The sequence below is a fragment of the Lethenteron reissneri genome, chromosome 64 (assembly GCF_015708825.2).
Source record: "Lethenteron reissneri isolate LAM-NWPU_2019-01 chromosome 64, ASM1570882v1, whole genome shotgun sequence".
Lineage (NCBI taxonomy): Eukaryota > Metazoa > Chordata > Hyperoartia > Petromyzontiformes > Petromyzontidae > Lethenteron > Lethenteron reissneri.
The window spans coordinates 4,486,621-4,499,922 of record NC_083842.1 but is presented as its reverse complement, the minus strand read 5'-3'; the positions used below and the strand labels follow the sequence as shown (position 1 = coordinate 4,499,922).

General features: G+C 59.2%; 1 protein-coding gene across 1 annotated transcript in view; it reads left to right on the top strand.

The window, feature by feature from the left end:
* MTREX (Mtr4 exosome RNA helicase) overlaps positions 1 to 13,302 on the top strand; it is a 98,199-nt gene that overhangs the window by 75,237 nt on the left and 9,660 nt on the right. Inside the window, exon 23 of the mRNA XM_061577354.1 lies at positions 11,337 to 11,442. Within this exon, the coding sequence (XP_061433338.1) occupies positions 11,337 to 11,442 (106 nt within the window). The remainder of the gene's footprint in view (positions 1 to 11,336; positions 11,443 to 13,302) is intronic.

Sequence of the window (13,302 nt, the reverse complement as noted above, 5' to 3'; positions counted from 1 at the left end):
CCTCGCTTGCTACACAGGAGGTCGTGGGTTCGATCCCGACCCTGATGACGCTTGCTGCTGCATATTTGGAGTTTGCGTGTCTCTCATCATCATCATCATCACCACAGTGGCCAGGAGATATTAACTACCTCGCCTGGTGTACAGGAGGTCGTGGGTTCCACCCCGACCCTAATACCGCTTTCTGCTGCTGTATATTTGGAGTTCGCGTGTCTCTCTCTCTCCCCACGGTCGCGTGGATTTTTTTCTCCGGGTCCCGCGTTTCTTTCCCCTCCACCTTTAGAATCAGAGTCACGCGTTTAAGAGCTTTTGTCTGCTGCTCTCGATGTCCCCACGGCGATGAGCCCCGCTGCGTTGAGCTGCCGTGTGCGTTGGGCCATCAGAATTAACCGCTCCACGCTCGGCTGGTGGTGGCGGCGGTAGTGGTGGTGGTGGTGGCGGTGGTGGTGGTTGCGGTGGTGGTGGTTGCGGCGGTGGTGGTGGTTGCGGTGGTGGTGGTGGCGGCGTCTGCCCGTGGCCACGTCATCTCCTGTGGTCCGGGCGGTGATGAAGGAGTTTGAGACGCGTCGTGCGGACGGCGACGTGATGCGCTCTCCGCGTTCCTCGTCGCAACCCCCAAACTGTCGCTTTAAAATACAGCAGGAGACGGGGGGGGGGGACGACATCTTATAATCTGGAGAATTTGCTAATGAAATATCTTCGGCCTTGTGTGTGTGTGATGGGTTTGAGTGGATGGGGGCCGCTATTGGTCGACGCACTGCACCACGAACCCAACGACCCCCGATCTAGAATCTCGGCCGAGGTTTCAACATCGTTGGCGAGCGGTCGTCTGGACACCGCTCCTGGCTCCCTGTCTCCTCTCCCCTCCACTCCCCTCCCAGTGCGGTGAAGTACGGTCACTTACCCCCCGCCCCCCCGACTTCCCCCAAGTCCAGAATGAAAACGCCGAGGTCAGCCGCCTCTAAAACTATTGATGGGAAAGAGAGAGAGCGAGCGGCAGAAAACACTTGACCCTGCAGCTTCTCCTTATCAGCTTTCCCCAGCACAATAAAGGGGGGATCACTTCTCCCTGTTTGTTTTAACGAATGAGTGCTTTTTTAGCGCGTGAGTGTGTGTGTGCGGATGCGTGGGTGTGTGTGCGGATGCGTGGGTGTGTGTGGGCATGTGTGTGCAAGCGTGAGCGTGGGTGTGTGTGCGCGTCTGTGGGTGCGCGTCTGTGTGTGAGGATGCGTGGGTGTGTGTGTGCGGGCGTGGATGTGTGTGTGCGGGCGTGGGTGTGTGTGCGCGTCTGTGTGTGTGTGTGGATGTGTGCGCGTGTGTCTGGGCCTCCGGTGGGGAGCGGCGGCGTAGTGCATGACACCCCATGACGATGATCTGGACTGGTCCCGGGCCTCCCCTAGGTCGACTCAGCCTCAAATGAGTACCTGGTGCAGTGTGTAAACATTTCCACTCGGGAGACAAAGGCGGTCGGGCGTGGCGCTGGCCACCCACCCCCTCGTGTACCGTTCTGGCCTTCATAGGTGCTTGCTAACAGCACTTGCCCCTACAGTCTGTTAAGGCTATATGGGGGATCTTTGTTTTTTTATCTTTGTCTGGGCCTCCGGTGGGGAGCGGCGGCGTAGTGCATGACACCCGGTAGGCCTCGGCAAGGCAAGGTAAAAGTTAAACGGTAAAAAAAACAAGACAAACTTTACCCTACCTTTTACCTTACCACAATACAATCGCTCTACCCTACCTTTTACCCTTTAGCAGGTAAGGTAAACGGTAAACGGTAAAAAGCAACGAGCCTACCTTTACCCCATACACATTACCCGGTCACAGGGTAATGACCAGGGTACTGCTGCACATGAACAAGGTTTATAACGGTAAATGCTACTAGGTAGAGCGCTTTATACATATAGAATACTCTCGATGATTCCAATTTTACACGCTTTCTTTTAACTCACTCTGTCGTTGTTGTTGTTGTCGTCGTTGTATCTTCAAATCTTGAAACTCAATTTTTACCCACTTCCTAATGTGGTATCGACTGCAAACTTGGTATACTGAGGTCATACTGAGGACAATACTATATCCTATCATCAAAAATGTGTTTTTAAACATTATTTTTTATATGTTATGTTTCGGCTTGGGTCTAATTGTCCACCCTCAACTGACGTTGGCTGTGATTGGCCACGGTCCCTTATGTTGTGGCAAGCTTCGGGCCACTTCCTGGAGTCGTGGAGTTCTGCCACTACTCGTACGTTTCATAAAAGCGTGTTTTTAATAAAGTTAGTTTTAATATTACTTATTAAATGGAGGCCACAGACTGCGCCACGGAGCTTTTAGCGGTAAACAAGGCACCGTATTTACCGGGTAATACTTCGCGCTATCTTTACCCTACCGGGTAATTCTTCTGAGCTACCTTGACCCTGTGCCCTTGACCTTACCCCTTGGCATGTCGACACCTTTACCCTTTTACCGGTAAAAACGGTAAATTACCTTCCCTTGCCGAGGCCTACCACCCTGTGCGGTGCGTAAACATCTCCACTGGGGAGACAAAGGCGGCCGGGCGTGGTGCTGGTGGCCACCCGCACCCTCGTGTGCCGTGAGGGCCGTGGGAGTGTTGGCTCTGAACGTTTGCTCGCGGCCTTCGGAGATCTCCGCTCTCTCTTCCTCTCTCTTTCCTCTCCCCTGTCTCTCCCCTCTCCCACTCTCTCTTCTCTCACTTGTCCAGATGTTCCTCCCAGCCGCTCCGTGCCTGGCCAGGAACCCCCCGTGTCTCTCGTCCGCTCGTTCGCAGGAGAGAGAGGCGCCCGCCAAATTATTATTTCGTCCCTGTATTTATCGTGAGCTTTGTGTTCTTTGTAAAATGTATTATTGCTCCACTTTCGCTGCTGCTGGTGGTGATGGTGGTGATGGCAAAGTGGCATTAAGCCAGCCAGATTGGTGTCGGTTTCTCAGTTGCAGCATCGAGAGAATGACGTGTGTGTGTGTGTGTGGTGTCTGTGTGTGCGTGATTAAGATGGGCCTTACCATCAGCCCCACCAAAACGAAGCACCTGCCTGGGTATTTTGTACCATCGGGCACTCCACACGCGCACACACACACAGACGCGCCGCAATTAAATCGGTGATGGGGCAGTTGTGGAGAAAGTGGAGAGTTTTCCATACCTGGGCAGTGTGCTCATGACCGGCTCCGGTTTGACAGCAGAGTTCTCACTCCGAATCAGTCGAGCGGCATTATCTTTTCATCGGTTGCGTAACGCTGTGTGGAAGCTACCTGGTCTGTCGCTCCGTACGAAGCTTCGGGTTTTCTCGGCCACAGTCATTTCCTCCCTTCTCTATGCTTGCGAAACGTGGACCCTCCTAATGGAACATCTTCGCCGGTTAAAAACATTTAGGCTGGCCTGCCTACGATCAATCTTGGGTTTAACCAGGCTGGATTGTGTGAGGAGCTCACAAATCCTCAAAAGATCTGGACAAAGTCCCATCGGTGAGCTCCTCCTGCAGGCAAGGCTGCGTTGGCTGGGCCATGTAGTCCGCATGCCCAATCACCGCATGCCCAAACAGCTCTTGTTCGGCCGGATCATGGGGCTAAACGGGCACGGCACGGGCTAGAGAAGAGATGGAGTGATGTGGTACAGGAGGACGTGGAGCTGAGTGGACTTGCCGATGACTGGTACCAGCGGTGTCAAGATCGGCCTCAGTGGAGGAGGCTCGTGAAGGACGCTACTGGGCAGTTGGAGGCAGTCGCCCTCCAACAACAACGGAGGGTTGAGGAGCGACGCTCACAACAACGGGTGGCTAAAGCACAGCAAGTTGGCACAGTAGGGGGCACAGGTGGTGCATCAGCCAGTCATCTCGGTCATCTCAGTCAGTCGACCCGTGGCACCTGCTGGGTCTGCCCCGTGACGACCTCCTGCCAGCGGGCGTTCGACACTTCACGTGGCCTCAAGGTGCACATGGCCTGGCACAAGCGTCGTGGTGACGTCACCGCCACTTAGTGGCGAATGGCGGTCTTTCTGTCGTGGTGGTGGTGGGGTCGAGCGTGGGTTGCACCCAGCTAATCAAAATCACCCGCCAGGAGTGTAGTAATCGCCCGTGGTGGTGGTGGTGGTGAGCGAGCAAGTGAGCGGTTGCTTCCGCTGCGGCGGGCCGGTCACTCTGAACGTGGAGGCGGTGTCGCGAGCCGCTTGCTCGGCCACGGGTTTCCGATTGGGGTAAGGGGGAGGGGGGAAGGGAACCTTATCCGTCTCGTGATGACAGGGCACAGCACACACACGCACCACACACACCGCACACACCGCACACAAACCACACACACCACACGCACACCGCACGCACACCACACACACTGCACACAAACCACACCGCACGCACACACACCGCACACAAACCGCACACCACACACACACCACGCACACCGCACGCACACACACCGCACACAAACCGCACACCACACACACACCACACACCGCACGCACACACACCGCACACAAACCGCACGCCACACGCAACACCACACGAAAAGACGAAATATATTTTGTGTCGCGTTTTGAAGTAGGGGCCGGCCGTCATCGTCATCACCGTGGCCGTCACCGCCGTCCTCATCACCGTCACCGCCGTGCGGCACGTGCGTCTCTCCCCGTGCGGCCGCTGTGGCCGATTCTGAGGCGCACGGCGACTCGTGCGCGGCTCTTACAGCCTCCTCCGCCACCAAGCGCTCTGCTCGCAAATTGGAACAGATTCATCAAAACATTACAGCACCTGACCAACACCCCCCCCCCCACGCGCCCCTCCGCCTCACCTCTCCCCCACAACCTTCTCCCGGCGGCGGTCGAGAGGGAGGGAGGATGGATGGAGGCAGAAATATTTAAATAATCTGAAAGGCCGTTAATCAATTCTGGGAGCGGAAACGGCCCCGCTTGAGGAAATGGCCGTAAATTTCTGAAAGTTGTTGTGGCGAGAGAAGGGAGAGTGGTGAGTAAGAGAAGGGAGGAGAGAGAAGGGGGGAGGACGGGAGATTGGAAGTGGGTCGTCGCGAGCGGGGAATGTGCCACGGGTGGCGCGGGGGGGTGGGGGGTGCCGCCGCCGCTGCTTGAGGCCGCCGCAATTAAAGAGGCGGCCACGTGGCGGCTCGCGCCCGTCCCACCGGGGCCACCGTGGCCCCACTTTCCCAGATGTTGGCACGCGATACGTGGGTTTTAGTTACACACGAGGAGGGGGGGGGGGGGGGTGAAAGCTGTGCGTTTCTCGTGCGTGTGTGTGTGTGTGCGCGTGTGTGTGTGCGCGTGCGTGCGTGCGTGTTCTCGCGATTCGTCGCTGCGTGACGTGGAGGGGGGGGCCATCGGGGGTGGTCGCCGCTCCGGGGAGACAAAGGCGGCCGGGCGTGGTGCTGGCCACCCGCCCACCCTCCTTCACAGGTGCTGCTGCTTGCCCGCCAACGCACTTGCCCCATCAGACTACGGAGGCTATAAGTGGGGGAGGAGGGGGGGGCTCTTTACCTTTGTGTGTGCGCGCCTTCGACCGTAGCGTGCCGCCGTGCGTGCCGCCGTGCGTGCCGCCGTGCGTGCCGCCGTGCGTGCCGCCGCGCGTGCCGCCGTGCGTGCCGCCGTGCGTGCCGCCGTGCGTGCCAGCGCTCTTCCCGGCACCTCCGCGGTGATTGCCAGAGTCGGAGGGAGGGAGGGAGGAGATGATGATTTTTTATTTATTATTAGCGAATAGATTTTTTGGCCCCTTTCTCCGTAACTGACGAGGCTGCCAACCACCGCAAGTGGATCGCGAAAGGTCGCGATCATTAACTTGAGTTTTCTCTCTTTCTCTGTCTGTGGTCCAGATGAAACAAAAATTTTGTCGCGTTCCAGAGCCCCCCCCCCCCTTCGCGGCACCACGGATGTTGATGGCGGAGGGGGGAGGGGGGGGGGGTAACGGTGGTGGGTGTTGTTTTTACGGGCGCCCCCCCCCCCCCCCCACCCCGATCTGTGCTTGCCGGACACCCACTCACGGAGGTCACGAGTTTGAATCCCGGGTTGCGGCGGTTGGCGGAGGGTCGACTTCTCGCCCCGTTCATCGTCATCGTCCGCGTGCTTTCATCCAGCAGCGGATCTCTCTCGGGACGATGACGACGCCGATGACGCGGCTGGGAAAGTGCTCGGCCCGCTCACACGCAGCCCACCCCAGGAGACCTCCGCCTCGATTACGCAACGAGTGTAATTGCGCGTGGCCACCGGCCGCACGCGCGCGCTGGGGGAGGCACGGGCTCGGGTGGCGTTGGTGGTGGTGGTGGTGGAGGAGGGGGGGGTTAAGGGGGAGGTCACGGACGACGTTCATCTTCGCAGCCCGCCGTGGAGGAGCCGGGGGGGGGGTGGGGGGGGGCATTTTTGGCCTCCTCCCACACTTTACCCCACCTGCCCCCCACGGCCTCACGCCGCTATTGCCCCCCCCCCCCCCCCCAGTAGCGGCCGAGTGGCACGGAGGTGGCGGCGTGCGGCGTGTTTCATTTAGAAACTCGCCACCGTCGTTTCAGCCGCCCCACCGCTGCCAGGGGATTGAACTCGTCCCCCTCCGAAGGCGATTCTCGTCCGCCCAGGGCGACGTGGCGGGCGACGGCTTCACGAGCGAGAGTTCCACGGGCTCTGCCAGTCGGGCGAGCGGTGAGCTGCAGTGCCACTCGGCAGCTGCCAGGCTGAACATTCTTTCTTTCTCAATACCGCCGGGTTTTTAAAGGAAGGAAAAAAGATGTTTTTTTTATTTTGTTTCGGGAAGCCCTTCGCGTATTGCGTCCGTTGACGAGAGCCGGCATTGCCGCTATTTAAACAAACAAACAAATATTAATAATTTATTACGAATCCCACACTCTCTCTCGCGCGTTTTGCGTCATTAAATGTTTCTGGTCGGAAGTCAAAGGAGAAGCTGGGGGGGGGGGTAGTGGTGGTGGGTGGTGGGAGGTGGAGAGGTTTAATCTGTTTGGTTTAACGACTGGCGCTTGGCCCCGGGTGACGCGCTCGCCGGCACGTGCATCGCGTGAGCGGCGGTCCTAGGCCTCTGCTCTAGTACCTCGCGCTCACACGGCGGGTCCCACCCTCCTTGGGGCCCGCGCTCGCTCTCCGTTCCGGCCGCGCTTGGCTCCGCGCTTGGCTCCGTTTGGCTCTGTTTGGCTCTGTTTGGCTCCGCGTTTGCTTTGGCCGTAGGCCCGGGAGCCGTTGCCGGTCTCCGCTATCTCCTCCGTCGTATCGGCTCCGGGAAGGAAGGCGCCGTATCGCGAACCAACCTCGTCCTCGTCGTCGTCGTCGTCATCCCCGTGGAAATATTCCCCCTTTTGTTATTTTGTTATCTTTGTGCTCGGTCCCTTGGGGCGATTTCTTCTTTTCGTAAGTTCCTTGGTTTTGTTGCGCAAGGACGCGGCGAGTCGCCCGCCCGTCGGCCGGGGATCCGTCGGCGTTGTTCCATTCCATCGGCGCGGGGCCAGCCGCTGGCTCGGCCGTCTCATCCTCTCGCTCTCCGTCTTTGTTGTCCGGGGAGTGATAGTGTAGCGGTTAGCGCTACGCTGCGCTATGAACCCGGCGACAAGGGTTCGATTCCCGCTCACGGCCAACACCAGTGACGATTATCTGAACCAGTCCCAGGCCTCAAATGAGTACCTGGTGTGGTGTGTAAACATCGCCACTAGGGAGACAAAGGCGGTCGGGCGTGGTGCTGGCCACCCACCCCCTCGTGTACCGTTCTGGCCTTCATAGGTGCTCGCTAACAGCACTTGCCCCTACAGTCTGATAAGGCTATATGGGGGATCTTTTTATCTTTGTGTGTGTGTGCACGCGTGTCCCTCGGTCACTCTCGCTGTCGCTCCCTCTCCCCCGTCCTCCGCGCGGCTCTCCCCACGTGCGCCCGTCTCCTCGCGCAAAACTCTGAGGGGGGAGGGAAAATGAAAAGAAACTTGTGGGAAAATCTCTTTCTGCTTTCTGCCTTGGGCTCGCGTCACCGCCGGAAAAAAACCCAACGCACAACCCCAGCGCCGCCGTCGTGCGTGCGTCATTCCCCATCGGTGGGTCGTTCGGGGGGCCCCTCCCCCCCAGCCCCCCCACGGCCAGTCGTCGCCGGGCTTTAAGCGCGGCTGTAGAATCGAGAGGGTTGCGCTGCCAAGTCGTCGGGGAGTTCTCCGCACGGTTTTGCGATCTCTAATGACGCGTTATTACCTCCCGGCGCCGGGGTGCGACTCTCCGCCAAAACGTCACCCCGGAGAAATCCTCGCGAGGCTCTGACCTCGGCAGCGAGGTTCCCCGGGGGGATCCCGCTCGGGATGTTGGGCCCAAGTCTTCATCGCCCTTGATAGCGGCGGCGGCAACAACAACAACAAGGACGATGTCAAGTTAAAGCCCCGTTGTCACTCCACCGCTGGACGCGAAGGCGTCTGCACGCTTCACCGGTGCCCGGTCGTTGCCGGTTGGTGGTGGAGCCGAGGTCCCGTCCGTCGGTCGCTGCCGGTGTTGACCGCGGCCGGGGATCGAACTCGGGCCGCCGAGTTCGCGGCCGCGGTGCGCTCACCGCTCCGCCACGACGGTGAGGGTCGTGGGTTCAATCACCCGGTGAGGCAGGTCAAGCAAGCGGCGGTGCAAGATTCTTACACCCCCCCTTCCCCCCCCGCCAGCCACCTGTGTGTACGTGGGGTGGCACCACAGCCGCGTGGACCAGCAGGTCCCGCTGCGTTGTGGCAAAGTGTGGACACCGACCTCCGCTTCTTCCCAAGACGTCTGGCCCAGCGCACGGACCCCCATGCCCCCCCTCCCCCACCCCCCACCGCTCTGCTCGCGGTGGCACGAGCGAGCAATTGCAGCCCTGCGCCTTAGCCGATGACGATGACGGCAGCTTCGGCGGCTCTCTCAGGGTTCACTTTCACGGAGGGTCGCCGTGGCGAGGCGGCGGTGTCGGTCAGGTCAAAGGGGGCGGGGGGGGGGGGGGCTGTGGGCGGAGCCAGCCTTGCCCCCGCCCCGCCTCCCACAGGTCGCCGGCACGTGCCAGGGGTCGCGGGGTCACAGGAGGGGAGGGAGAGCGAGGGGAGGGGTGGGAGAGTGAGGGGAGAGACGTGAGAGTGAGCGGAGGGGCGGGAGCCGGCGTGCGTTGGGGTCACGGTGTCTGCTCGCCGGTGCCAGGTCGGGTCACCTGGACTACGGAGACCAGGCCGGGGCGGGGGGGGGGGGGGAACACTTGCGACGGCGGCCCGGTGAGTGCCGTGTTTGTCCGGGGGCCCCGGGGGTCGGTCGCCGCGGCGACATTGACCGCGCGGCGGCGGGGGTCACGGCCGCCGCTGTTGGCCGCCGTCAGCAGAGTGGAGGGGGAAGTGCGACTCCCGCAACGCGCGGAGCGACATCGCACCGGCGGGGGGAAGGATGCCGGGATTGTTTGGCGGCGCTGGCGCCCCCGGATGGGTTGCGTGGTGGTGGGGGGGGGGGGGAGGTCGGGGAGAGAGTGGAGGGGGGGGACAGTGGAGGGGAGGCGAGGGAGCGATCGAGAGGTCGGCCAACGAGCGAGCGAACAAACCGCGTGGCCACGGGGCTCGCGAGGCCCAACGCGGTGGCAGGAACGAGACGAATGGGGCCTGGCCGAAGCCTGGGGTGTGAATGACCGTGACCCCTGACCCCCGACCACGCACCAGTCGCTAGAAGAGACCGAGGCACAGCCAGCAGTCGAGAGACCAACGATGTAGGCGGCAGCCACGGGAGGGAGCGGGCGCGGCAGGGAACGTCCCCTCCGCAGAGACGGAGCGATGAAACCCGCTCGTGCGCAGGAGCGCTCCGCTGGATAGCCGCGTCGTGGACCTACGCGGGATGCCGACGGCTTGCGGAGGCCTCGGCCCGGCAGCGGTCGTCACCGTGGGCCGCTAGGGCACCGCGACCGCCCCAACACCACCGTCTCTGGGGGGGGGGAGCAGTGGCGGCCGGGAATGTCGGTCGTGGCGTTTGCTCCGGCGCCCTTCAAAGGGGGGTGGGGGGGGGGCCTGTTTGACGTTATCGGTGAGTCGGCGCGTGGCTGCGATCTGCGATGGACAGATTTGATTATCGCTCTCAGAAACGAAACGCAGCCGCGGCGCTAATGCCCAGATGGAGCGAATTGCCCCGAATTATCGCCTCGCTCCTGCGAACTATGGGGGGGGGGATGGGGGGGGGTGGTGCTGGGCTCGAGTTGAGCGGTCGTGCGAACGGCCGCGGGTTCCGTGTCCGGTCAGAGCGACGTGGGGGGGGGGTCATGGGGCAAAAAAGGGAATTTGACGGCGCTTGTCAAAATAGGTTTTTTTTTCCGACTTGTTCAAGTTGCTTCTTAATGTTTATCCCGCACCGGTCCGCAGGCGGGCGGGCGGGCGGTCTCTCACCCCCGTATCCCTCGTCTACGGCTACCGCTACCGTGGTTACTGTTCCCGTGAGCTTGCCGCCTCGTCCGATTCCTCCAAACTTTGTTGGGGACTCGGGCGACCAGACACCGTCCGTTTCGTCTCAACCACCACCACCACCACGCTGCGTTCAGAATCGGCATCTTTGTTTAGACTGCAGGAGAAATCCGATGAGCTGTCAAGCTCTTTTTCACAGGTGTCCATTCGGGGCGGCTCGGCAAACGGTACAAAAATCACGATAGAAAATGCAAAGTATAGGTAAGGTAAACGAATCACTTAAAATATGCAAATTTCACTTTTTATCTTATCGGATGAATCCCAATGAGCGACCTGGCCACAAATGATAGCTCAACAAAGCGGCTTGTCGTCACGTGCAAATTTCTAGCGGACACATCCTCTCAGCACGTGCTCGTTCCCAATGTGTTGGGGGAAAAAACGAAGGACCCGGAGAAAAATCCACACGACCACAGGGAGAGAGAGAGACGCGAACTCCAAATATAAAGCAGCAGCAGCAGCAGTCATCGTCAGGGTCAGGATCAAACCCACGACCTCCTGTACCACCAGGCGATGGAGTTAACATCTCCTAGCCACCGTGGCGAGATGCGTTTGAAATGCGGGTGAGGAGGATGGCAGAGAGAGGGGGGGTGGGGGGCAATTCATAGCAGCGAAATAATCGAATTAATAACGCATCGTTTGACGCCACATGTCACAACAACGCACTCGCTCGCCCAACACTCGTGCCCCTCGATCGCCCACTTGGAGGGGGGGGCGGGGGGATTTGCAGATCCGCCTTCAGCACCGAACGCCAGCGAGCGCCTTTTCCTTAAGATTCTTTTAGTGGTTTTTTTTCTGTTAATATGCCTTTGATAGAAATGTACTAGAACGCAATTTTGTTTCGTCTCGAAATAACTTTTATCGTTCACCCCCCCCCCCCCCCCCCAATTTGTCGTTTCTCTCCCCCCCCCCTTCCCGCTCGTTAGCGCCGATGAGCTGCTGCTCACCGAGATGCTCTTCAACGGCGTCTTCAACGAGCTCACGCCGCAGCAGTGCGCCGCCCTGCTCAGCTGCTTCGTGTTCCAGGAGAAGGTGAGAGGTCGCGACCCGCCGCCCCCCCCCCCCACCTCCAACCGACTTCCTGTCTAGCCCGGGGTCAGGGGTCGTGCCGGCTCTTCCTGCGGCCTGCTGGTCGGGCTGGCGGCCGCCACCGCCGTTGCTACGCGCACACGCGCGCGCGCACGCGCTCACACGCTCGCACACACACGCGCACACACACACACGCGCGCACGCGCCGCGCCGTGTTTGTTTATGCGACCTTTGCCGATCGTTTAGCGCCGCGGAGCGATTAGCTCGGCGCTACTGGGCGGCGTGTCCAGGTGTGAGAGGGATGTGCGTGTGTTAGCGTGTGCGCGCGTGTGTGTACGTGTTAGCGTGCGCGCGTGTGTGTACGTGTTAGCGTGTGCACGTGTGTGTACGTGTCAGTGTGCGCGCGTGTGTATACGTGTCGGCGTGTGTGGGGAGCGGAGGTGGCGGTGGTTGGCGTACTGCGCCATGAACCCGGCAACCAACCGAGTTCAACATCGGTGACGGATATCTGAACCCGGGCCATAGGCCCTCCACTAGGCCGACTCGGCCTTAAACGAGTATCTGGTGTAGTGTGTAAAACATCTGCAACGGGGAGACAAAGGCGATCGGGCGTGACGCTCGTCACACACGCACTGGACCAGCCCTCGCTAGCAGCACCTCGCTAACAGCACCTCGCTAACAGCACCTCGCTAACAGCACCTCACTAACAACACCTCACTAACAACACCTCGCTAACAGCACCAACTCGCTAACAACACCTCGCTAACAACACCTCACTAACAACACCTCGCTAACAGCACCTCACTAACAACACCTCGCTAACAACACCTCACTAACAACACCTCGCTAACAACACCTCGCTAACAACACCTCGCTAACAACACCTCGCTAACAACACCTCGCTAACAACACCTCGCTAACAGCACCTCGCTAACAACACCTCGCTAACAACACCTCGCTAACAACACCTCGCTAACAACACCTCACTAACAGCACCTCACTAACAGCACCTCACTAACAACACCTCACTAACAACACCTCACTAACAACACCTCACTAACAACTCCTCACTAACAACACCTCACTAACAACACCTCACTAACAACACCTCGCTAGCAGCACCTCACTAACAACACCTCACTAACAACACCTCACTAACAGCACCTCGCTAACAACACCTCACTAACAACACCTCACTAACAACACCTCGCTAACAACACCTCGCTAACAGCACCTCACTAACAGCACCAACTCGCTAACAACACCTCGCTAACAACACCTCACTAACAACACCTCACTAACAACACCTAACTAACAGCACCTCACTAACAACACCTCACTAACAACACCTCACTAACAGCACCAACTCGCTAACAACACCTCGCTAGCAACACCTCGCTAACAGCACCTCACTAACAACACCTCACTAACAACACCTCGCTAACAGCACCTCACTAACAACACCTCGCTAACAACACCTCACTAACAACACCTCGCTAACAACACCTCACTAACAACACCTCGCTAACAACACCTCACTAACAACACCTCGCTAACAACACCTCGCTAACAACACCTCGCTAACAGCACCTCACTAACAACACCTCGCTAACAGCACCTCACTAACAACACCTCACTAACAACACCTCGCTAACAGCACCTCACTAACAACACCTCGCTAACAACACCTCACTAACAACACCTCGCTAACAACACCTCGCTAACAACACCTCGCTAACAACACCTCACTAACAACACCTCGCTAACAGCACCTCGCTAACAACACCTCGCTAACAACACCTCACTAACAACACCTCGCTAACAGCACCAACTCGCTAACAACACCTCGCTAACAACACCTCA